A 27,723-nucleotide genomic window follows, 5' to 3' on the forward strand; every position below is an offset into this window, starting at 1 on the left:
CTTTCCTCTCCCCAGCCACTTCGTCCAGTTCTTCCCGGGAGATCCCAAGGCGTTCCCAGGCCAGCCGGGAGACATAGTCTTCCCAACGTGTCCTGGGTCTTCCCCGTGGCCTCCTACTGGTCGGACGTGCCCTAAACACCTCCCTAGGGAGGCGTTCCGGTGGCATCCTGACCAGATGCCCGAACCACCTCATCTGGCTCCTCTCGATGTGGAGGAGAAGCGGCTTTACTTTGAGCTCCCCCCAGATGGCAGAGCTGCTCAACCTATCTCTAAGGGGGAGCCCCGCCACCCAGCGGAGGAAACTCATTTCGGCCGCTTGTACCCGTGATCTTGTCCTTTCGGTCATAACCCAAAGCTCATGACCATAGGTGAGGATGGGAACGTGTATCGACCGGTAAATTGAGAGCTTTGCCTTCCGGCTCAGCTCCTTCTTCACCACAACGGATTGATACAGCGTCCGCATTACTGAAGATGCCGCACCGATCCGCATATAATTTACTAAATTAAATTATTTATCCTTTCAATACCGGTTGTGTGGATTTGTAGGACATAATATTCAAAAAATAGTCTTAGTCTCCTCAACACTAGGACAAATCCAATGAGACAACAACAGTAAATGGGGTTATCAAAAATGTCCTAGTAGCCGCCCGGGGTCTGACCCCCATTTTGTGAATTAACCGCCTCTTCCTAATAACCGCCTATGTCCAAATAGCCGCCCATGGGCTGTTATTTGCATAATTTAGATTAAAATGCTACTGGGGTTGCGTTTGCTGCAGTATTATTGTTTTGATGTTTTTATAGAGTACTTGGTACCATAATTTTATTTTTCCTGTATGCTGCTTTATTTAAAACTTGGAGTACTGTATCCTTTATTTTATTTAAGTGACAGTATTATTGTTCTGTTTTGATGGTGGGTTTTATACTTGAGTACTTGGTACCATAATTTTATTTTTCCCGGTAGGCTGCTTTATTTAAAAACATTTATTTATTTTTAGTATTGGTATTGTATTTGACAATTGTTGCACTACTGCCATGTTGAGGCCTTGTTGATCTCAGCTAAATGAACACTTAGTGACTAACAATCTCTGTGAACCTTTTCAATGCGGTTTCAGGGCAAATCACTCTACGGAGACAGCCCTCGCAAAAATGACTAATGATCTATTGCTAATGATGGATTCTGATGCGTCATCTATGTTGCTGGTTCTTGATCTTAGCGCCGCTTTCGATACCGTCGATCATAATATTTTATTAGAGCGTATCAAAACACGTATTGGTATGTCAGACTTAGCCTTGTCTTGGTTTAACTCTTATCTTACTGACAGGATGCAGTGCGTCTCCCATAACAATGTGACCTCGGACTATGTCAAGGTAACGTGCGGAGTTCCCCAGGGTTTGGTTCTTGGCCCTGCACTCTTTAGTATTTACATGCTGCCGCTGGGTGACATCATACGCAAATACGGTGTTAGCTTTCACTGTTATGCTGATGACACCCAACTCTACATGCCCCAAAAGCTGACCAACACGCCGGATTGTAGTCAGCTGGAGGCGTGTCTTAATGAAATTAAACAATGGATGTCCGCTAACTTTTTGCAACTCAACGCTAAGAAAACGGAAATGCTAATTATCTGTCCTGCTAGACACCGACATCTATTTAATAATACCACCTTAACATTTGACAACCAAACAATTACACAAGGCGACTCTGTAAAGAATCTGGGTATTATCTTCGACCCAACTCTCTCGTTTGAGTCACACATTAAGAGTGTTACTAAAACGGCCTCCTTTCATCTCCGTAATATCGCTAAAATTCGTTCCATCTTGTCCACTAGCGACGCTGAGATCATTATTCATGCGTTCGTTACGTCTCGTCTCGATTACTGTAACATATTATTTTCGGGTCTCCCCATGTCAGGGGTCGGCAACCCGCGGCTCTAGAGCCGCATGTGGCTCTTTAGCGCCGCCCTAGTGGCTCTCTGAAGCTTTTTCAAAAATGTATGAAAAATGGAAAAAGATGAGGGGAAAAAAAACAATTTTTTTTTGTTTTAATATGGTTTCTGTATGAGGACAAACATGGCACAAACCTTCCTAATTGTTATAAAGCACACTGTTTGTATTAAACATGCTTCACTGATTCGAGTATTTGGCGAGCACCGTTTTGTCCTACTAATTTTGGCGGTCCTTGAACTCACCTTTAGTTTGTTTCCATGTATAACTTTCTCCGACTTTCTAGGACGTGTTTTATGCCACTTCTTTTTCTGTCTCATTTTGTCCACCAAACTTTTAACGTTGTGCGTGAATACACAAAGGTGAGTTTTGTTGATGTTATTGACTTGTGTGGAGTGCTAATCAAACATATTTGGTCACTGCATGACTGCAAGCTAATCGATGCTAACATGCTATTTAGGCTAGCTATATGTACATATTGCATCATTATGCCTAATTTGTAGCTATATTTGAGCTCATTTAATTTCCTTTAAGTCATGTCAATTCAATGTATATCTCATGACACACTGTCTGTATGTAATATGGCTTCTAATTTGTTGCGGCTCCAGACAGATTTGTTTTTGTATTTTTGCTCCAATATGGCTCTTTTAACATTTTGGGTTGCCGACCCCTGCCCTATGTCTAGCATTAAAAGATTAGAGTTGGTACAAAATGCGGCTGCTAGACTTTTGACAAGAACAAGAAAGTTTGATCATATTACGCCTATACTGGCTCACCTGCACTGGCTTCCTGTGCACTTAAGATACAACTTTAAGGTTTTACTACTTACGTATAAAATACTACACGGTTTAGCTCCAGCCTATCTCGCCGATTGTATTGTACCATACCATATGTCCCGACAAGAAATCTGCGTTCAAAGAACTCCGGCGTATTAGTGATTCCCAGAGCCAAAAAAAAGTCTGCGGGCTATATAGCGTTTTCTATTCGGGCTCCAGTACTCTGGAATGCCCTCCCGGTAACAGTTAGAGATGCTACCTCAGTAGAAGCATTTAAGTCCCATCTTAAAACTCATTTGTATAATCTAGCCTTTAAATAGACCCCCCTTTTTAGACCAGTTGATCTGCCGTTTCTTTTCTTCTCTCCTCTTCTCCCCTGTCCCTTGGGAGGGGGAGTTGCATAGGTCCGGTGGCCATGGATGAAGTGCTGGCTGTCCAGAGTCGGGACCCCGGGGGGACCACTAGCCTGTGCATCGGTTGGGGACATCTCTGCGCTGCTGACCCGTCTCCACTCGGGATGGTTTCCTGTTGGCCCCACTATGGACTGGACTCTCGCTGATGTGTTGGATCCACTGTGGACTGGACTTTCACAATATTATGTCAGACCCACTCGACATCCATTGCTTTCGGTCTCCCCTAGAGGGGGGGGGGGTTACCCACATATGCGGCCCTCTCCAAGGTTTCTCATAGTCATTCACCGACGTCCCACTGGGGTGAGTTTTTCCTTGCCCGTATGTGGGCTCTGTACCGAGGATGTCATTGTGGCTTGTGCAGCCCTTTGAGACACTTGTGATTTATGGCTATATAAATAAACATTGATTGATTGATTTTGATAGCCTACCTCATGTTGATCTCTTGTTTTTTTGTTTGTATGTTTACAATAGCTTTTACATTTAAAGTTTTTTGTACGAAAAAAAAATACTGGACAGTAACCATTGCAACCAAATAATGGCCTGGTGCAGGCTGGTGCAAAAATAAATAAAAGCCTTGTGCAAATAATCACCTGCTTCTTTTAAACGCCTGTCTCCAAAATCGATTTTGTGAAATAAACGCCCGGGCTACTATTTGGTAATATACGGTAAACACTTCTGTGTATGAAGCAGTGCAAACTACAATCACTTTAGTACATATATTGTGAAATTAATATATGAAGTGTTAATGCACAAAAATAAATATCTCCATGTTGTTTTGAGCAAATCAATGTTTTTTGTGGAGCTTTTCATGAAACAACCATCCTGATGTGGGTTGCACTTAAATCATTTCTAACAACCGACATGCCTCCATTGGAAAAAATGCAGATTTGTTACAAAAAAATGATAATTGTGTACAAATTTTGTAGCAAAAACAAATAACTCCAAACAACATTTCTTTGCAAAAACAGACTAATTCTACATGATGTCAGCCTGGCCCACAAAATGAGTCAAATCAGATCAGTTTTAATAGACGAATGCTTACTCCATCCATGTAACGAATTAACTTTATCCAAACAAACACCTTTCAGGGGGGGTGCAGGGTTAACATTGACCGCTGCATCATGACATCATTACATTGACAGCTGGATCACAAGACAACAACAGCTGAGCAAACATACATTCAGTTTGTCACTCGAGAGAGAAGTGGCTACACACGCATCCTGTTCATCATGTACAAAAGCAATAGATATGTTTTTTCCCAACGCACTGTGTCGACTTTTCTTGCTCATGGACCGCTGAGATCTACCACGACTTTCTTTCAGTCTTTCTGCGCTCAGTAGACAAGGGCGCCGCACACTCACTGATTACGACAAAGTCACTCATTATTTTTGCTTTAAGTTAGTTGCAATCGTGGCAAAACAGACATGAAGCGAGTGAACTTGAGCGCTGATATTGGATGACATCATCAAATTTCGATGATCGGTTTGGTCTGATGGATTGTCTGTTTGTGCCAGAAAGAGAGCAGCGCGCTTGTCGCTCTCTGAAGTAAAACGGAATATTCAACAGTAAAATGCGAAAGAGAAGTCGCTTTTGCGGAAAATTAGATTTTACCTCCTGTTCGAGAATACTCTAAACAATTTAGTGGTACACTGTTTGCAACAACATAAAGTTTTTTTTTTTTCTCCCTCTGCTTACAGATGGCTTGTCCCCTCCTGTCAATGTTACCATCAAAGCGGTGAAAGCAAACTCTGCTGTGGTGACATGGGACATCCCCGATGGAGATCCCGTCATTGGCTTTGCCATTACACAGCAGGTGATCAACACGCACAAACACAGACACAACATATGTGTTTGTACAGTAAATACATCAACAGGGGGAGGACAAATAATGTTGTGGTTCATCACTGCTGTTTGCTGCTATGTTCTGATCTCTCTCCTCTATTATACCAATCTTGTTTGACTGCTTTATTTCAGCCCTCAGAAAACAACTTAATATAGGCTAATGGGGTTTGTGGCTCTTGCATTTGTCTTCTTTTTATACATAACCAGACCAACAGCCAGGGACGGCCCGTCGCATAAACACTTAATGGGTTTAGGGCCACTAACCACTAGGGGAGCCACATGATCATGGCCAGGGCTTTTGTAAAGATTTGAAGATGACATTTTCTTTAATTTTCAGCCCGTCACTTATAAAATGTTATATCATAAAAGTTCAGATAAAATTAACTTTGCTGTCAATGTTCAATAATACGGGTTGTTTGAATCAAATTAGGAATGTGTAACTCATCTTACACACCCTTCTGGTATAGCGACAAACCCAGCATGGAAAACATCACTGTTCACTTAGCACAGACATAACGTCTTCAAAGCTCACCTTTACTCATTCACACACAGTGAACCAAGATGAGGTGTTAGAAGAAATGTAAAAATATGATAAATCTATTGCGGCAGCATTAGACAAAAGCTGTGTATACTTTTGCATCTCATAGAACAAAACCGTGGTGCAATCAGGGACCCTTGACTAAAGTTCTAAACAGAAGCGTCACCATTTTCTAAAGACAGGGCAGCCTTTAGCCCCCCAACCACATTATACCTATGATGTTTTATCATAGTAATTTGTATCCAGAAATGATAATGAATCAGATAATCATAGGTACAAATGTAGTTCCAAACAAATTAAGGCAATAATCCGTTTTTTAGTACATTTAAACATACTGAGATTGTGTATGTGGGGCAGTGACGTTAGGTTTAGGGTTTGGTGTGGGGCTCTATAGGAGTCTAATAACAATAATTATAAATAAGTAATGTTAAAGACAAGAATGAGGCCACAAACAAAATATTGTTTAGGGCCACACAAAGCCTTTTCATGGCTAAAACTGCAAAGTAAACACATTTACCTCAGGCCAAATGTGGTTAAGCTGGCAGCAGTGTATTATACAGTATGTGTGTAAAATGAAGAAATTTGTTACGACCTGTTTGTCTTTTTGGTGCTTCTTGGTATGTTGAAGGAATGCTATGTGGACTTAGATATTTTTCTTCTTGGTTTGTGTTTTGTTTGTGGGCTTGCCAATCCACCTTGCTATTTTTGATGCACAGCTTTCCCTGTGCCTTTTTTGTGCGTGTTCTTTACGCACTCTATTTGTTTTGTACATTTGGACCTTACGCGGCCTGCTGTTTCCTGCTTTTCAAGGTTACGACCCCTACCAACGAATAGCGGTTTGATAAATGCCCACCTGGCATCAGTGTACGCGACTTGGGCTATCACTCAGCACAGCCTAGGCTCAAAACCATCTAATGTCCGTTACGGAACACAGCCGGCGCCCCAAGCGCTCAGGGGGACGGGCACACAACGCCACAAGCGGCGGACACGTGACAAGGCTCGTGCACATGATGCGCACAGTTGGGACAATTTTTCTTTGACTGAAAAAGTGAGTCAACTACAGTTGGCCACTGCTCAAGTTCCTACCTCCTCACCCGCTCCACAGTTTTCCAGAACCCGTGTTTTTCCTGTTCTGGTTCCAGCAACCCGGTTCTCCAAGGCCCGGCACCCGACAACTGCGGCTGCCGGCTTCCCAAGACCCACCAACCCTTAGCTTCTGCCCCCACTAAGGTCACGGATCGACAGCTCCTCCCTCTGGATTCATTGAGTGTTTGGAATACGCTCTTTGAGAAGGGGGCTAGGACAGTAGGCTATGTGACTGAAGAGACACAGCTCCTTCCAGCGATGCCGCTGCAAGCTCAACGTCCAGCAAGACCGCCGCCAGCTCTACTTCCTGTTCCAACTCTTCGACCATCAAATGACCCTGCGGATAAGTAGAGTGCAGCTTGGATGAACAACTGGTCCCGAAAGGTGCTTGTGGAGCTGGATATGGAGGATCCGCTCAAGCCACGACAGCTCCAGTTGAGCTTGCCCAAGCAGTCCTACGTCCAGCCAAGCTCCCACCTCCTGCACGGCAGCCACTGCCAGTCCTATGTCAAAACAAGCTCGCTCCAGCTCCCGACGCTTGCTCAAGCCATGCTAGCTACAGCTTTGACGCCCGGTCATGCCAAGCTTGCTCCAGCTTCGACCCCGGCTCAAGCCAAGCTCGCTCCAGCTTTGACGCCCACTCAAGTCAAGATTGTTTCAGCTTCAATGCCTGCTCAAGTTAAGCTTGCTCCAGCTTCAAAGCCTGCTCAGCTGCCTACAGCTCTGCAGACACCACAAGCAACTCCAGTGGGCCTGCAGACGCCACCAGCTACTCTAGTGGGTCTTCCGAATACGCCACCCTCCTCGTCTTTAGTGGGTCTTTTGACGACGCCACCATCCTCGTCTCGAGTGGGTCTTCCGACAACGCCACCACCCTCGTCTCCAGTGGGTCTTCTGTCGACGCCACCAGCCCAGCAGTCTGCTCCAGCTCTGCCTCCAGTGGGTCTTCCGACGACACCACCAGCCCAGCAGCCTGCTCCAGCGCAACCTTCAGCCCAGCAGCCGGCTCGCCTGACGTGGAAGCATCCGTCAGGTGCTCGCGGCCTGTATCCTTGTCGTTTCGTGGCCAGCCCATGGATGCTCTCTACGCCATCAGTGCCATTCGTAAGACTTGAGCATGGACTACAATGGCTGCTGAGGAAGGATTCTCACCCACGTCCGCCTTCTTTGTTGGCCGCGTTTGTGGCCAGTGAATGGACGCCCTCCGCGCCATCAGCTGCAACGCCTAGCAACTGTTGAGTTCCACAGCTGCTGAAGCTCCGTTTTGACTTGTCCTCAGTGGCTTCGGAGACTGACAACATTTATGTTAAAACAAACGTTCAGTTTCACAAAAAATGGGTGCCGATATCTTCCATCCATCCATCCATTTTCTACCACATGTCCCTCTCGGGTTTGCAGGGGGTTGGAACCTATCCTTGCTGCACACGAGCTATTCCACTTTGCAGCTCATTTTTAGAAATACTGCATATTTTGTGTTTATCCCAAATGTGTTTTTTACAAAAAGAGCATAAAATATTACAAATATATAAACAGCTGAGATAGGCTCCAGCACCCCCTGTGACTCCGAAAGGGACAAGCGGAAGAAAATGGATGGATGGATAAACATGTATATCAATCGATAGGTCTGAAGCTGTTGAAAAAGTTGAAAGTTTAAAAAAAACAAAAAAACATGACTTACCGATTACACTTTTTTGAGCGTGTACATTTTTTGGCTAGGGAGGGTTAATGAAAATTCTTGGAAAAAGCTGTCATTGCTCCAAAAATAATGAGGCATTCAAATCATGGTTGTTATGAATTAATGACATTAAAAGCTGTAATTACATCATCTAAATCAGTTCACTTTGCAACTCGTTTTTTTTTTTAAATATTGCATATTTTGTGTTTTTCCCCTAATAAAATATTTTTGGGGGGGATTTTGGTTTTTTTTTTTACAAAAAGAGCATAAAGCATTACAAATATATATTTAAAAAAACTTTATATCTATGTATAAGTCTGAAGCTCTAGAAAAATTGTAAGTGTTGAAAGTTTTGGAAAAGATTTAATATGACTTATAACACTTTGTGTCTGTTTTCCGTCGCTTCAGAGGCTTAACGTAGCTTTATATTAAAGTAGAATCAAGGTTTAAACTGGCAGCAGTGTATCAAATGAGTGTAGAATGAGAAATGTTTTTAATTTAATTCATATAAATTGAATACATTATTATTATTATTATTTTTAAGCTATGATTTTTTTTTAGATGTGGAAAAGAAGTGGGATGTCAAACAAGAACGTAAACCAATTTCTTGTTTATCGTGCACCAACAGAAAAAAGACGTGCATATGCTACGATTCATCCAGGAAGTGAACACCACCACACGCTCCTGCGCATTATGGGACTTGGAGGAGGAGACAGACTACATCATCCATGTCCAGTCCATCAGCATGTTTGGAACGAGCCCACAAAGCGAGCCTTTACGCTTCCGAACACCAAAGGAGGTTGAGACTCAGGGTTCTAAGAACAAAGGTGAAGTGCTGCAAAACACACATGAATACAAAATATGCTTGCGTCGCTTTTTATGCGTTTGCTCTCAAGCCTGAATAGGCAGAACGGACTTGGCCTTTTGACAAACTCTTGACTGATTTTGTCTAAAGACCAATAAAAATCAATATGCACCCAAAGCGTGAAATGAAATTTCACAACAGAGTGCTCCTACACGGCCACGGGGGTGTATACTTCATTCTGTATTGACATGTCTCTGCAGGCTTCACCCTGCCTGCACTCAGAACCACTGCACAGTAAACCAAACTGCGGGTAAGCGCGGTGGGGGGGGGGTATTTATCAGTCTTCGGGCAGGGGGAAGTCGTGGCTGCAAGGGGTGGTAAATCAATGTGCTTCTGGCTAAAGCCTTATCTACAGTATTCTTCCTCATTCCCCTTGTGAGACACTGCTGAATTCAGACACTTCCCAGAAAGTGCACCCAGAGAGTCTGAAGTTTGTTTATAGCGGAAAGTGGGAGATGTGTGGAATATAAATACTGAACCATTACTGCAGAAGATTAAAGATATGCTCTTTCTACTATAGAGGCTTAATTATCTCTGGATGTGTTGTCTGAGGCTGGTTTCTGCAAAGGAAATATTTGGCAAAAATCAATAGCTGCAAGGGTTTGATTTGTTTCTCCCTCTTATTGGGTTTTGTTTACTTTACGGTCGTATGCTCATTTTCTTGATCTTTCATCACAATTACTTTTTCTCTGAAGCCTTTAGAACAGCAGTTCAAAGCTGCTAAGCTAACTTCCGTTGTGTTTAAAGATAACATTTTAGCCTCATATTGCCATACATAAATATAAGGTAGTAGAGATTGTCACACAGACTGTGTGCCTAATTTAATTAACATGCAACTCCACATCTTATATGTAAATTTTTAACCTCAAAACATTGAAAAGGTCATATCCTGCAGATGTTCACTATTTCCAGGTGTTGTTCCGTAACCAGTTCCTCCTAGATATTTCATCTGATCGCTTTCAAACTTTACCCAGATAGATTAGACATATGGAGGATGCTAAATTTTGAAGAGTTTAGGTGTTCATTATAGGATGTGGGCGAAGCATGGTGACCAAGATTATTCTTTTCCATAGAGCGTCAAAAAGTCACAACTTTACCGCAGAGCAGGGGTTCTGAAATTCAAACGTAATTAGTTAGCCTGTCAAAAAAAAAAAATCTATAGATGTTTGTGTCCAACATTGAGCGAGTAGTAAACACCACAAAAATGCTCCAAAAACTAATTTCTCTGAAGGGAGGCTAAATGTATCACACTTCAAAAACCCTGCTCTACAATATTTTTTGGCTTGCCGATTTTGATAAATTATTAAATAAGCAACAATCATTTTACAGTTTTTGTACGCCCTATTTTTTTTCATAACAATTTTTTTGCCCAAAGCAAATTTGCCCCACATTTTCCATAGCACCTCCACTTACAAGCTTAATTGGTTACACCCAAGTCAACATTGAAATAAATGGAAATGAATTGGTCTACAGCAGCACATTTTTAACATGTGATGACTTTTAAAAAGAAAAACTAACTTTTAGATAAAACACATTGTATACAAACAATACAATATCAAGTACTACTAACAACCACAGTAGTTTTATGAAGTAATGTAATCATAATGTACAACATTTACCTTAGAGAGTAGACTAGTTAGATATCTCCTTTGAGTTGCTTCTTCGTCAAACACACCATCAGCAGCTTTTATCTATTCATAATATTTTTTTTTATATATCTGCAGTTTGGATATTGTTTTAGCATTCTTGGCGTTCGACTCATTATGCTTCAGTCAAGTGCGCGACACACTCAGTCATGTCTTGATTTTTTTTTTTATTCAACAAATGTCATCCACTTCTTCTCAGCAATGTCCTCCACACTCACTTTCTTCCATCCCCTGGTTGAAAAACAAAGTTATCTCGATCTCTAGCTATAAGCTAATGCTAGCGGGTAAGACCAGATGTTTTGGGCAGATCTTAAGATGTTCATTGTGACATTTGCTACGCCAACTAATGGCGGGGATGCTTGTAACTCAAATTTTTGCTTGCAACCTAAAGCATAACAATAAGCCGAGAGACAACTCTTATTTCAAAACACTCTTAAATTTGAGAACTCTTAAGTTGAGGTACCACTGTAGTCTATTTTGTCTTAAATCTAGTTCATTGGTCACTCAGTCTCTGTGGGGGTTTTTTTTGTTTTTTTTATTGAGTACGACTGCAAAATAAGCTACCAGAGTCTTCAATAAAAGTAATAATAAATGTTTATTTGTACATTTAATTTGTTGTTCATATCCATTTGGCTTTGTTTATTGCATTTTAAAAAACAATTATTCTCTTTGAAATGTGATTTACGTTGATATTTTTGGGTGTCTGGAACTAATTAATTGGACTATTTTTAATAGGAAAAATTTATTAATTTTGTATACCATTCGGTCTCCGATGGACGAAAACGGTAAAATTGGTACCACTGCATTTCTGCATTGTACAGATAAACAAAAAATTTACTGACATTTCAAAATTTGCTTCAAAAGTCGGAGCTTGCATGTTTTTTTTGTTTATTTGTTTTGTTTTTGCTGACACATTTCCAAAAGATGGACCTAGAGAACCTAGAGAGCTTACAGTAGGGTAACTTTTGGCAGTTAAAAATGTTAAAATGTGATATGTGCGAGGCACATCTTTTATATGCAGTATTATATATTATTTTACATGTTCATAATAATAGTGACCTATTTTTACATTAGTATAGAATTTAAGAAAAGGATAGGAAAAGATAGACTTTATCTATCCCACTTTGGGGAAATTACAATGTTACAACTTTATGTAAATTAAAAGTAAGTTATAGATTTCATAATGGCAGTATGATCCCACAATGGATTTTTCATATTTCCAATGGAACTATGTGTTTGGAAGTTTGATTCGTCACCTTTCAGACTTCTACAGTTCTACAATATACATACAACAGACACAAATCTCCCCCCGCCCCCCACCCCCCCTGGTGTTAGAGCTTATATCGGAGATTTTAGATGCAAACCATTATAATTTTGCAGATATCGGTGCCAATATCTGATATCAATATCAGATCGGGACACCACTAGTTAAATTATGACTGAATCATCTAATTTTTGTTTAACAAATGTTTGTTATTTTGGTACCACATTTAGTTGTCATATAAAATATTATTGGGGGGAAAAAATGGTATAATGCCTATTAATTTGTACATGTTACAGTGTCGGAAATATCGTTAATAAGCATAGGTCATACTGTGCTGCCACAGACCAACCTTTCTGCTTCAGTAGTGTTACATTACACCAGTTTGGCCCAGTAAAGCCAACGGTATCAGGAGCCTCCACCCCTCATTGTGTAGTGGTGTTTGATTACTTAAAACGGGGCAACAGAGGCCAATCGATCAACAGAATTGCTTGTTTCTAAAAACTACTGGAGCATAGGGTGCCTGCCATGTACACTGGGACCTCGAAATGTCACCCAGTCTATCTGATAAAAGGATGTGAGTGCAGTTTTTTTACACGCTGGTGAACTTTACATAAACTCTGTGACTTCCACAACATTCAGTAACGCCACACAAAAATTAGCTGAAATTCTTGTTTTGTTCCACAGAAAGCTGCATGCAGGCAACTGGATGTACATCCGTCAACAAAACATTGTATATTCTTCCAGATTATATCTCTAAAGATTTATTGAAGCGGGCATTGATTATTTTTCACTGCCTCAATTTATTGAGGCATCCTCTTTATTCAAGATCTGGATTCATATAGCAAGAGACCAGCTCTGCTCAAATACAGTATATGCTGACCTATTTTCCTCCTGGCTCAGTATGCTTGGTTGTCAGACATTGAGCAGTAAAAACATTGTGCTGATATGTTCAATAAATGTGCACCTGCACCATCATCGTCAATTATTCTCTGTTCATCACATAAACTGAAATATTACTGACTCGTAAAGGGATTTTAACCGAGGCCAAAGCATTTGAGTAATAACCCAACAATTGCCTTTTGACTCTCACAGACGAAGTAACAATGGAGGACCAACTGAGGGCGGGTGAACTCATCATAATCGTTGTGGTGCTCATCATGTGGGCAGGTGAGGATTATGTAGAGAAAAATACTCGAAATTTGAATGACACAGGATCAGGATGTCCAAAAAGGGAGAACTCTGGTTAGACACTGCAGTGTTACTACGTCATTGCTACAAAACAGCTTTTCTTTCCACAATTCCATCTACAGTATATCTTGTCTATAAAAATAAAGGGCAACCTCAGAAGTCGGAAGTAATAAATAACAATAATTTCATAAATATTACAGTAATCATTCGTTTATCGCTGATAATTTGTTCCGGGCCTTGCCATGGTAAATTAATTTCTAATTCAAAATCAAATATTTTCAGCACGACAGAATGAAAAAACCTGTTTACGTTCTTCTAAATATTAAAATATTAAAAAATATTTGAAACATTTGTTTATTGGGTTTTTGAAATATACAGTCCAGAAATACAATTAAACACATGTCAGATGTTCTTTTTCTGAATAGTTTTTAACATTATGAAAGCCTTTTGAGACAATGAATAACCCCTTCATAGTAACCTTTACACTCGTTCAATCCAATATAGTAATGCTGCCTAAGGCTGAGCCATTCAGCGGCCACTATACTGAACAGCACGTTCTGATCTGTTTGGGTTCATCTAGAGGCCAATACTACTTTAGTATTGATATTTTAGTTAATTTAGGCATTTTAATTATATTTTTTTTATATGAGCCAAAAATAAAACAAAAACAAAATATGCGGTAGAATGAAGCCGCCGACTTTAAAACGCGTTGTCGCGAGTGACGACTGTATTAGTAGTAGTAAAGCAATACTTATTATAAATACTGTGAAAGTATGTATACTGTTTATAACTTAAAAACAATTAAAAACATATACTACTAAAAAGCTACAAGCTATAGAAAAAGCAAAAAACACTCTTCCACATTGTCTCCTGTTGTCTTGATTCAATTTATGGAGTTATGTTCTTTAGTCTGGACCCCAGGATGCAGAGCAAGGAAAGTGATGTGTCCTAACCCTCTGCATGCGAATGTCTGTAGTAGGTTTACGAAAGCCGCAAGAAATCAATTCATATTGGACAAAGTTTATCCTAAAAAGAGTAAACAATTAAATAATAACAACAACTGGGATTTGATCCATCAACATCATGCATAAATGCAGAACATTTTGATATTAGTGGCCGCTCTACAGAGTAAAAAAATAATTTTGGGTCGCAAAATATGTGGCCGCTGGCCGCATTATACAGGTGGCTGCTATAGACAGGGTGTATCACACTACTTTTGTCTGCAGAAAAAAAAAACAGTGTGACCGCTATAGACAGGTGGCATTAGTATGCTTTGACTGTATTTTTCGGACAATATGGCGGACCTGATTAAGGCGCACTGCCGATGAACGGGTCTATTCAGGTCTATTTTGTTGTAGCACTTTTTCATACCAAAGGCGCACCGGATTATAGGCGCTTTAAAGGGGTCATATTATTATGTTTTTTTCTAAAGTTAAAACACTTCCTTGTGGTATACACTGTAAAAAAAAATCCTATTTTTATGGTTAATTTACTCTAAATTTCTACTGTAATTTTTCTATTTTTTTTAAATAGTTTATAAAACTGTGGAATTGAAGACATTATCTGTAAATAAACAATCCCCCTGTTATTTTAAGTAATGTGCCAGTAATGACAAACTATGTATATTTCTATTTCTTTTACAGAAAAATACCAAATTAATTATACATAGCATTTTCTGTTTTCTTAAATTACTTTCAAATTCATATAAAATTACAGTAATTATCTTTCATTAAATATGTAGCTTGTTATATAAAAGTCTATGTCCATACTAACAATCTGTAGAATAAAGGTATTTTTCTGCAGAACTGTTTGCATCGTCACTTTATTAAAGGTGGTTGATCTTAACAATTCAGAAAAAATCTGTAAAATAATGGTATTTTTCTGTGGAACTGCCAGCATTGTCACTTCATTAAAGGTGTTTGATCGTAATAATTTGGAAAAACTCTGTAGAATAAAGGTATTTTTCTGCAGAACTGTTTGCATCGTCACTTTGTTAAAGGTGGTTGATCTAAATAATTTAGTAAAAATCTGTAAAATTACGATATTTTTCCGCAAAACGTTTCATGAAAAATTCTGTAAATATAATGTTTTTGATCATTATTTGGTTTTCAATGTTTTACTTTAATTTTATGGTTTTCATTTGGCAGCCGTAGCTGCCAGTAGATGACCGTTTTTTTACAGAATTTTTTTTTACAGTGTACATAAAGTGTCATAGTGGTTCTTTGGTCAAAATGTTGCATAGATTATGTTTTACAGATCATCTTAAAATCGCTTTCTGACCGTTGGTTCAGGATGCGCCGTTTTGTGGGCAGTCTTATTTACGTGGCTCCACTTCGTCAGCGTCTTCTCCCCGTCATCTTTGTTCTACAGGTGTAGCTTGCAAGAAAAGGAGTTGAAGAAGTGTCAAAAGATGGAGCTAACTGTTTTAATGACATTCAGACTTTACTTAAATCAATAATAAAGCAGCATTTCCTAATCCGTGGCTCACTTGTGCAACAAAAACGCCGGAAATGCTTCCCGTGAAAAAAACGTCCGACCGGAACTCTCTAATAACTAAAGTTCCGTGGTTAAATTATGTAAACTCACTACACCGGCAGATTTTAGCGCTTCCATAGCAAGTCTACTGACAGATGTAAGTTATAACTTTATGCTACTTTATATTATAAATGGCAACATCGGAGGATGAATGCCCATAACAAGAAGACAGAGAGAAAAACGAAGCTTATCGACTACTTTACGACTACGGACGCGCGCGCATTTTCAGGACTTATGCGGATCCCAAATACACATCGGCAGATACCAGAAGGTGAGAAAAGTTGTTTTTGCATAATATTGCGAAACAAATATGTCTGCTAATAGGTGTCATTTTGCGGTCCTTATACACACACCACAATAATACCCGTATGTTTAAGCACTGTACAGTATGTCTGACTATGGTAGCCGTAATGCTCCGACAATCCATCAAGCGGTGCGGTTTCATAGATTACCAAAGTCTTACTAAAACATTTTGACAGATTTTTGAGCGCGATGTGTAATGTTCTATATTTTCAATGACAAATTTAAAGTTTTGGTGTTGTTTACTGGTGTCATCTTGCAGTGTACACATATCTCTCATGTGTGACTGCCATCTACTGGTCACACTTATCATTACACCATGTACCAAATAAAATAGCTTTGAGGTCAGTAAGCACAACCAGAATTATTCCGTACATTAGGCGCACCGGGTTATAAGGCGCACTGTCATTTTTTGAGAAAATGAAAGGATTTTAAGTGTCGCCTTACAGTCTGAAAAATATGGTTGTATCCTATTAAAAATGTGCATTACTTCTGGTCAAATACGAGCAGGAATGTTAAAGATTGGTAACAAAAACGAAATGTCAGCATTCACAAAATTACTGCCTCTCTTAAGTTTAGTTGTGTTTGCTTATTTCCAGGCGTGATCGCTCTCTTCTGCCGTCAGTATGACATCATCAAAGACAACGAACCCAACAACAACAAGGACAAAGCCAAAAACTCCTCAGAGTGCAGTACTCCTGAACATCCAACAGGGGGGCTGTTGCGCAGTAAGGTATAATCCACCAACCCTCTCCTCCCCCGAGGTGCCTAGCCCTCTCAACGGCGCCGGGCAGGTGAATGGTGCCGGCCGCTTTAAGACCTCATTCACGTGCACTCATACGGTGTTTGTCAATGTCAAGGAGGGATCCTCAAACCATCAGCGTTCACTATTTGATCACAGTATACTCTGCATCTGGCACACAACTCTACAGTATTACTTTGGGTTGTGGTTATAGTTATGGTACATGTGACAATCAAGCAAAATTAAAGTCATTATTAAGTATCATTTCCAATTGTTTTTAAATATCTAATGGACAAGGTTGCCAAACTAGAATTGTCAAGTAGACAAAACATGTACATTAAAATTAGAGTTGGAAGTATAAGCTAGTTACCTTTCTGTTATCTCGGGTGTGCTAGAAGTAGTTCCTCTGTGTTAGCACTTATAATAACAATATCACTAATACTTGGTTAATACATTGGTCACGACATGTGAACAGAATATCATTGCCGTTTTTTAGAAGGGTTCTTGGGTGCAATACATCACTCCTATTAGCTTTATTGTTAGCCACCTCAAACTAATACTACAAAAGTACACTTAATTCACTAACTGTAGGTCAGTTAGAATAATACCGGTACATAATGTCAGATAAAGAAAACAGACAAACCCTTTATTAACTAAATCAAAAATATTCAAATTCAATGATATGGTGCGTTTGCAAACAGCTATAATTATGCACAAAGCAAACTATAACTTGCTATCAGGGCAAGAATTTCACAGCAGCCCTTCTGTTTGGCCGTGTGCACGTTGACCGGTGGTGGGTTTAATTCTGCCTCGTACAAACGCCCACTGCACTGAATGAAGACGTTATATAAGTTAAGCTAAGGTAAGAAGGTTTGATACATTTGAAGAAGAAGAAGACAGTAAACTCTCGTCATATAATTTCTAACACCAGAAATTCTCGTATTATATTTTAACCTGCCCATTGTACAGCACTTTAGCTACCCCTGTGGTAAATTTTAAATGTGCTTTATAAATAAAGTTGATTTGATTTGACTATTTCTATTTAACGACGCAACGCAACGTTTTGCAGTTTTCTCTTACTCACTCGGCCATGTTAGTTTACCGTGAATGAAAACCGCATGAAGAAAACACATCCATCCATCCATTTTTTGCGGCTTGTCCCTTGCACCGTGCACTAAATATTATAAAGCCCCAACATGTTATCGTTATGTAGGTTCTTTTTGAATGTACTATTCAAGGAGGACCCAAAAACTTGTATTTGGCCACAGACTCCCATCTCATATTTTGTTCTAGGGACACCCCAATATTTGAGTTAAAACATTTGCTTGTGAAATAATATATATATATTAAAAGATTTGCACACATTTTCATGATTTTTCAATAGTTTTAAATGGTTAACATGGTTAAAAGTTAGGGTGACCAGGTGTTAATGCGATAAGATGTATTTGGCCATGGGCCCGTATCTGAAATTGTTCAGAAGATGAAGAGTTTGTTAAGAATCTAAATGATTCTTGATTTTTTTTATTTTCCAAAATTGGGACATTGTGAGCTTGCACGTCTGCATTGTTCTCGTGAAGTAAAATCTAAAATGACAAATGCTTTCCCAGTTGTTAATGGGTTAACGTGGAGCTAAATAATTGTTTATTACTGCATTTGATACTGTTTGTCTCTGTAGAACAGTTAGTTTAATGCTGTTTGCGTGGGACAGTATAGGTTAAAGGCCTACTGAAACCCACTACTACCGACCACGCAGTCTGATAGTTTATAAATCAATGATGAAATCTTAACTTTGCAACACATGCCAATACGGCCGGGTTAGATTGGTAAAGTGCAATTTTAAATTTCCCGCAAAATATCCTGCTTAAAACGTCTCGGTATGATGACGTTTGCGCGTGACGTCACGGATTGTAGCGGATATTTTGGGACACCATTGTGGCCAGCTATTAAGTCGTCTGTTTTCATCGCAAAATTCCACAGTATTCTGGACATCTGTGTTGGTGAATCTTTTGCAATTTGTTTAATGAACAATGGAGATAGCAAAGAAGAAAGCTGTAGGTGGAAAGCGGTGTATTAGTGGCCGGCTGCAGCAACACAAACACGTAGCTGGTGTTTCATTGTTTACATTCCCGAAGGATGACAGTCAAGCTTTACCATTGGCTTGTGGAGAACTGGGACAACAGAGACTCTTACCAGGAGGACTTTGAGTTGGATACACAGACGCGGTACCGTGAGTACGCAGCTGCGGCTTCCAAACATTTGATCGCTTGCCCATACCTGTGTGCCGCTATGTGCATGTCACGTACGTAACTTTGGGGAAATATATGTGCTGTATGAACTTTGCGGAGGTGAACGGTACTTTGGGCTGTGGGATTGAGTGTGTTGTGCGAGTGTTTGATTTGTATTGGCGGGTTATATGGACGGGAGGAAGGAGGTGTTTGTTATGCGGGATTCATTTGTGGCATATTAAATACAAGCCTGGTTGTGTTGTGGCTAATAGAGTATATACTGTATATGTCTTGTGTTTATTTACTGTTTTAGTCATTCCCAGCTGAATATCAGGTCCCACCCGCCTCTCACAGCATCTTCCCTATCTGAATCGCTTCCACTGCTCTCTAATCCTTCACTTTCACTTTGCTCATCCACAAATCTTTCATCCTCGCTCAAATTAATGGGGAAATAGTTGCTTTCTCGGTCCGAATAGCTCTCGCTGCTGGTGGCCATGATTGTAAACAATGTGCAGATGTGAGGAGCTCCATAACCTGTGACGTCACGCTACTTCCGATACAGGCAAGGCTTTTTTATCAGCAACCAAAAGTTGCGAACTTTATCGTCGATGTTCTCTACTAAATCCTTTCAGCAAAAATATGGCAATATCGCGAAATGATCAAGTATGACACATAGAATGGACCTGCTATCCCCGTTTAAATAAGAAAATCTAATTTCAGTAGGCCTTTAAGGGAAGTTCCAAAGGCAGAGGAAGCCAGAACACGCTTTATTTGACCTGTTGTGTTCATTTACTGTTTTTCATCCAGTATGAAAAATCAGATGTTATTTATTAACATTGTTTATTATTATATTGATGTTATTTATTAAGAAATAAACAATTCAGTGGAATAAACAGCCTCATGTATTTAATTGAAAGTAATGCAAAATAAAAATGTAATCATTCTTAAAGGGGAACTGAAATGTTGCCCTATCATTATAAAAGACATGACAACAGATTTTTTTTTTAATGCATTCTAGCTCGTAAATAAAAGTCTGCTTACAGCGGAAGTCTGCTTACAGCGGAGGCAATAGGAGGTCCTCTATTACACCCATAAAACCCAATAAAAAAACATGTAAAAAGCGGCAACAATACTCCATTTACATTTCATCACTTGAAAAATAACCAAGTATTGTGATACTGTTATTATAAGCGCTAACGCAGACAAACTATTTATAGCGGCGCCGTGATCACGAGCTTGCGTGCCAATGTTGACATCAACTGATGAGCTGCTTCCCCGTTTCCTTGCTTGTCAAACTTTTTTCTAGATCATAAATTATGCCACTCACCTGGCTAGTAGAAAGACGAGGACAAATTTTGACAAGTTGGTACACTTTGACAGCCAATTTAGACGCGGAAATGGCGAGAACAACACGAAAAGCGCTTGTTCACCCCCACCCCGTTTCTTCGCGAGGATTATGAGAAATTTTTACCTGAATGGGAATATATGAACATCCTAGCAGTCGGCATCCTAATGACAGCAGCCCTTGTACAGTAAGTGATGTTTTATTCTGTAAAATGATCAAAATACGTCAATATTAAATGTTATTATAAATGTGCCCGCTACTACATTACATATACACTTACATCATGTATATAAAGCGCTAACAGACGTGTTGGGATGTTTTTTTAGGGGCTCTATAGGCAGAATTGAATGACTCCCATAGGCTCTGTTGTAAGCAGACATTTAATCGTGTTTCTTTAATATTTAGAATGTTGGGTTTTTTTCTTTTAATCCATCTGTGGTCATGTCTTTCATAATGATTTAGACGATTGGCAAAATTCCAAAAAAAGTTAAGTTCCCCTTTAAGCTATATTAATTATGACCATGTTGGTTTATTTGATGGCCTTCCTGTTCTGATATTTGGCCCTTGTGCCCTCAAAAGGTTGAGATGTCGTCAACCTTTGTGCCCTCAAAAGGTTGACGACACCAAAGTATGTACAACAACTCTTCTCAACAAAAGTGGAGAAATATAACCTTACAGAAAAATCTAACTTAAAACATGTGTATGCACGTACAACACTTAATACCTTTAGTATATCAGTATGTGGAACTAAATTATGGAATGGATTAAGCAAAGAACTCAAACAATGTACTAACTTGGTGCGGTTTAAGAGGTTGTTCAAACAAGTGTCTACAAAGTACAATGAAAAATAATTATATCAAACATCTAGACTTTATTGAAAAAAATGTATTTTTATTTATATTGCACTAAATCACAAATGCCTCAAAGGGCTGCACAAACCACAACGACATCAGCTCTGATCCCACCTTGGGGCAAGAAAAAACTCAACCCAATGGGAACAATGAGAAACCTTGGAAGGGACTGCAGATTTTGTTGTCTTTCCGTAATGTGATAAATGTTTTTTTGTCTTTGCAACATGCGACATGTACAACAAGATTAAAAGTGTTTGTGGTTGATGTAACGCAAGTGTTGCTGTAGCTTGTTTACTTCAGATACAGTCGGTAGTCAATTGTTCAACGTCTTCCATTTTAGGTCCTCTGTTTTTCATCATTTGGGCTTTTCAACTGGTGACTCACAAGTTAAAGTCAAAATCCTTAAAAAAAAAAATAGCAGAGCACTCCTGTAATTCTGACAAAATTAATATACCAAAATCAAACTTTTATATTTATATTTTATATTTTATATTTTAGAATATACTAAATAAGACTAATAGTGAAGGGAGGATTCCGGCCTCACCGTCCTTAGCTTTCTGAAAATGTAGCCCCCAAATCAACTTCAATATCCCTGCTGCATTGCCACTGGAAACTTCAACTAGCACTTCTTTGGTACATGTACCACCCAACTATAAAGATTTGCATAATCCACTAGCGAAACTGACAAACTAGCAGTGATGGGAAGTAACAAGCTACATGTAAAAGTTAAAGTTAAAGTACCAATGATTGTCACACACACACTAGGTGTGATGAAATTTGTCCTCTGCATTTGACCCATCCCCTTGATCACCCCCTGGGAGGTGAGGGGAGCAGTGGGCAGCAGCGGTGCCGCGCCCGGGAATCATTTTTGGTAATTTAACCCCCAATTCCAACCCTTGATGCTGAGTGCCAAGCAGGGAGGTAATGGGTCCCATTTTTATAGTCTTTGGTATGACTCGGCCGGGGTTTGAACTCACAACCTACCGATCTCAGGGCGGACACTCTAACCAGCTAAACTACGTAGCTTAACTACATTTTCCAGTAGTTTGTCGCTAGCTTCGCTACTTTTAGACCCACGTAGCAAGGTAGCTTACATCAAAACTACAAGCTACAAAGAGAGAAAATGGGCTGCGAATCCAGGACCCCAAAAAATATGGAGAAAATGCAAGGACCTGGATGAATGAGAACATCCATACATATGGAGAAAATCCATGATGGTGTTCGTATGATGAGTCACAATTGGCTAAGGTTAGGGCGAAACATTACAGATTGGCCAATCAGAGGCAAGATAAGGCGGGTCAACGAAACTAGTAAGCAAAATCATAACAGGCACACACTCGAGGGAGTCAAGGACAGACGGACGCTTCAAACTGTTGACTCCAAAAAAATATATACATAAAACTTGAAAATGGCAGAGGAATATCTCCCGCAGATTAGATTTTTCCTTTAGTAATGAAGATGACGAGCAGGAAACCCACAATAATGCGAGTCCTTGCTGTATTGAGACAAATGTATTCTTTTAGAGAAAACAGTGCCCAAAACCTTAGTTTTTAGTTGTTTACTCAGTAAACCAAAATCATAACTGCTCCCTTCATCTAAGAGGTGGAACACAAATTTAGGAACACACATTAAGGTGAGTTGAGTTCATAAAAAGTTTTACTGCACATAACCATTACCAACTGTTCTACTGCACATAACCATTACCAACTGTTCCTAAACAACACAAGTCATTCTTTTGATTTTTTGTTTTTTGCCAAAATATACAGTAGATAGATGTTTTTTTTTATTGTAGGTAGAGAAAATTAACATTATAGGGGCGGGCCAAAGAAAAGTAAAACTAAATACAGTGGGGTGCGGGGACCCCTAGAGGTAGTTGTAGGGTGTCCCCAGCTAAACGACAGATAGTTAATAGTAATGGACCCTTATTGGGTCAATTTGTACACTCCCAGTTAAATTAACATTGATATTTTACATGTGGGCCCATAGATTGAAAATGCCATTAAATGTAGCTTTGAGCTACTTTTGCCGTGTAGCTTGTAGTGTAGCTTGCTACAATTCTCCGGGGATAGCTTCCCCTGTATCTTAGCTACATTTAATCGAGAGTAACTTGTAGCTTAGCTTAATACATTTTCCAAGTAGCTTGCCCATCACTGGAAAAACTAGCATGCTGAGCAACTAACCAAACAACAAACCTTTCCTGCGTGCTGGAAGTATTTATAAACAGCATTATTATCTTGCTAATCAAATTGTTTTAATTTAATCTCAGGTGATTGTGCAAGTGTAACCAATGGTGTGTACAGGTAATGTATTTACTAAGTAGTAAGTCACCCTTTCTTAGTTTCTACTATATCTGAAGTTGTTGCACTGCAGTGAAGCTATGGACTTGTCAATCATTTCCTCTCCATTTCTGTTCTCCAATGCTAAAAAAATGAACCAAGTATCCTGTGAAGCCACAGGAAAGTAGAAGCAAAATATGCTTGACGTTGACAAACACCTAAAGGTTCATCTGAACATCAGCTTGAGGCTTAATAGAACTGTGACTTCAAATATGACTTTATTTGTGCATGATTGCCACATACTGTATCAAGTAGCAACACTCAGTTAGTGCTTGTGATCAGTGCAGACGCCAATTCTACAGTCATTTGTACAAAAAGCCTATAACAAACAAAATGCATTGTGTTCTTCAGCATAAATACAGTACAGAGGCATCCTCATGTGCATTGTGTTATTCTTCAGAGCCCTCTAGCAGCTTCAATCCTGTCATCTTCTCTACTTCCACAGTTCTCCAAGAACAATAGGATGCCATCTGTCAACATCATTGAAGTGTGACTGTCTTCTCCAAATGCTAAAGACTTTGTGTCCTCACAAATAAGCGGGTCCTTTGAAGCAAATCTGCCTTTCAGAATGCGCCGCTTAAATCTCATTTTGCTGTGGGCTTGCCAGTGAAGCAAAGCTCGCAGGCACCTTGGGATCCAGGAATGACTTGGCCAGTGCCAAGGATAGGAGATGCTACGGTGGAGAGACTGTGGTGAGAGTTGAGCGAATGGATCGGCCATGCTTAACAACCAATGTACCATGGGGGGACAGAGATTAGGGCCAAATGCTCCTGGCAGTGGACGGACTGCTGATAAATCAACCCCAGGGACCAAAGTCGATGAACAGAACCAGAGACCTTTTCAGCCACTCTCCCGCTTTCATCTTTTAGTGGGTGGTACCAATTGTGTCCAAGTGTTCCTCTGTGGTGTGATTATAATCTCATCCTCTTGGTGTTGTTTTTTCCTTACATGCTTTTGTCAAATTTTCCTATAAGTGACGGTGAATAATTTATCATATAACTGTAGTTTTGTTACAGAAGGTACTGCCAGTACGTTTCTGTCGCTCTGGTACTTTTTACACACCACCAAAGCAGAAAGTTTTGTCGTCCAGTGGGAAATATTTTCCATCTGGCGAGCTTGTTTTCCCCCCTCAGGGAATATAGACTCCACCTGACAGATGTACAAGTGATTTCTAAAAATGAGCTGTTCTAACGCCATAGCAGCTCGGTTCAGTGTCTCATTCGCTCGCGTTTTCACCTTGACTCTCTCTCATGCTTTTAATGTATTCTATTCTTTGCATTCCACATCAAAAATGGGCTGTATTTTAGAGTGTTCAGTGTTCTGGGTAAAACAAGAAGGACTTGACCCAGAGTGCCTCATCTAAATAATGTATTTTCAAAGGGGCTTGCATACGTCTACAGAGAAGTGGCCTTTGCAGAAACAATAGAGGATATTCCTTAAGCAATAACAGCCCTGACTGACGCGAGGACTACTTTATGTGCCATGAGGTCACATTCTGTAAAAAAAATAAAAAAGGACACACAAATGTAACCTCTCAGCATGCAATGGTCACATGACTTGCACATTGTGATAGCTCATTCATTCCATTCCTTATAAAAACATGTTATGGGTTGGGGTTCAAGATTATTTTATGAACAGATGTCCTCAAGGCAGAAGGGCTTCGAACAAGAGTATTGTTCAAGTCAAAGTCTGTATTTGTTCGATATAGTATAGATATAGTACATAATGATAATTCGCGTTGTGAATTGAATAGAAACTCAGTTCCAGCCACTCGCTACATGTACATTGTATGGACTAAACGGCCAGTATCCCCTATCCTTCTATCTATGGTAGCTCGTTATATAATTTGTATTTTTTTAATTTTTTTTTCGGGGGGGGTCAGATGGTTGACATATCATCTATTACCCCATACTAGCCTTTTAGACAGCCACTCTGTACACTGGCTGGTAAAAATGTTATTGTATGACATCTATTCCCCCCAAAAGCTTCTGATTGACCAACTGCTAGTGTGTTACTTATTGATAATGTGGACAATGTTCTCGCTCATATTTACAGTATATAATATACCTGTTAGCGTTATACTTTTCATCAAATAATCTAATGTGTGTGTACAGTAAACATACAAATTGACATGCAGTTACAAAATCAGAGTAACACTTCAATATTTAATGTGTAAATAAATACATTATGAAATAACAAAAACTACAGTATTGTGCAAACATTTTCAGCCAACTTTAGGTTATTTGGCTTTCCAATGCCACAATTGACAATTGATGTATTTTAAGTTTAGAATTGCTTGCCTCTTTTCTACCAATTACTGTCAAAATGACTGGTAAACAAATAATAATAAATAAAAAAACAAAGCTGGTGATGGCCTGAAACTTTTGCAGAGTACTGTCAATTTTAACATTAGAGGGTGCTATTCCAGGTGAAGTATTTTGTGTTATTTACAACTGTTCATGCCCTACTAATAATGATAGTTTCATTGCACTTATCTATTGTAATGTGTTTATATACAGTATTACATTTTGTCATTGTGTCGTTAATGTGCTATAAGAAAAACTGTGTAAAGTTTTAATTATTGATCCAAATATATTATTACGAGTAAGGAGCCATTCAGGAGCTGGGAACTAATCGGCTTATTTCAGTAGAGACTTTACAGTGTGTTCACAGACATATCTGTGCGTGCAAGAATAATAGCATAACAAGCTACCATCTTAGAGTGTGATGATATAAAACAAGTGGGTCTATGGGATGTCAGCAATTGTTTGGTATTTTGACCATCCACTGTTTACAACCTTTTCAGTCCTTATCCTAAACCTAATTTAGTCAAACAAAAATGCAATGGGACTTACTTAGGTAGTCACTGCAAGGTTTATCCATGTTATTGTATGCTGCAGATGAAGAACTAGCAGCCTTTTAGCCCTTCTTTTTCTATTCAAGTATCCATACTCTTTCCTATTACATGCATACCCACTGTTCTACATGTATACTTTAGAAATGAAAATAGATGGCTGATAAGATCAGGGATATTAATCTTCAAATGTAAAAAAAAAAAGAAAGTTGTGAGTATTTTTCATGAATTCCTACGATATACAATATATTGCATCACATGTGTAGTTTTCTGCCATTTGTGTGACTACAGCCTGAAAATACCCATTCAACAAATTAAAATGCACTTTAACTTCAAATTTGGCCTAGGTATGAATGATTTGACTGTAGCTTCATGTAGTGACACATGTAATGGTATTACATGATTCATGGAGGGCATGTGTGTAAGAAGGTGCCACAATTCTGCTGTTGTCAACACTTGCTCATGGGAACCACGGAATAAAACAAATTGCTCATGTATATTTAATTTGTTTAAAGACTTTAGAGTGGTGTAAGTGGCTAGGGCAGGTCGCCTATCTATTTATAGCGCGAAGGAGGAAGTGCTTCTTGAGATGCTGAGGCCTTGCTTTGAATGCCCAACTTGGTTTCTCTAAATGAGTTGATTGAACAATAATTTTGTATGGATTTGAAAACGTTCAGTGGTAAAATACATGTGGACAAGTAAACATGGTTAAGGGGGGAAAAAACGGCATTATTAGCGCTAACATGTTTATATACCGTATATTGTATGCTGTGTGCAGCAGTTATTGCTTGATGAGGGCTAGCATGGTTTTATTAACTATTATGCACAAGGTTACACACTTCAGTTATGAAGTATATGGTGTGTGCTTACTTGTGTTTGCTTAAAATAAAAAATATCAAATATTTTCTCCAAATACATGTCTGCACTCTTTACTGTGGATAATTAACTCTCCTCTAAAAATGAGTCAACACAGCCTTTACTGTCTGGCTGAATGACTGGCAAAAGAAATAAGTACACTTCTCAGTGAAAATGTCCAAATCGTGTCCAATGTGTCAATATTTTGTGTGAGCACTATTGATATCTAGGACTGCCTTAACCCTCTTGGGCACAGGATTCACCAGATCTGCACAGGCTATTACTGGATTCTTCTTCCACTCCTCCATGATGACATCACAGAAATCTTGTGTTCCTCCACCTTCCATGGATTAAGATGGGGTTCAGGTCTGGAGACTTAGACCATGTCCACACGAACACAGATACTTAATAAAAGCATACTTATCTCTGCGTTTAGGCCTCAT

General features: G+C 39.4%; 1 protein-coding gene across 3 annotated transcripts in view; it reads left to right on the plus strand.

The window, feature by feature from the left end:
• Window positions 1-27,354, plus strand: part of fndc5a (fibronectin type III domain containing 5a) — an 89,279-nt gene extending 61,925 nt beyond the window's left edge. For 2 of the 3 annotated variants that reach the window (XM_062041797.1, XM_062041798.1), the window contains exons 2-6: window positions 4,831-4,946; window positions 8,903-9,101; window positions 13,142-13,216; window positions 16,672-16,805; window positions 24,017-27,354. In XM_062041797.1, coding sequence (XP_061897781.1) covers window positions 4,831-4,946; window positions 8,903-9,101; window positions 13,142-13,216; window positions 16,672-16,805; window positions 24,017-24,064 — 572 coding nt within the window. In that variant the 3' untranslated portion in view covers window positions 24,065-27,354. Of the gene's footprint in view, window positions 1-4,830; window positions 4,947-8,902; window positions 9,102-13,141; window positions 13,217-16,671; window positions 16,867-24,016 lie in introns of all 3 variants that reach the window. The other variant, XR_009825285.1, reaches the window with a different exon arrangement.
• The last annotated feature ends 369 nt before the right edge of the window (window positions 27,355-27,723 follow it).

The sequence above is a fragment of the Entelurus aequoreus genome, linkage group LG03, assembly GCF_033978785.1.
Source record: "Entelurus aequoreus isolate RoL-2023_Sb linkage group LG03, RoL_Eaeq_v1.1, whole genome shotgun sequence".
Lineage (NCBI taxonomy): Eukaryota > Metazoa > Chordata > Actinopteri > Syngnathiformes > Syngnathidae > Entelurus > Entelurus aequoreus.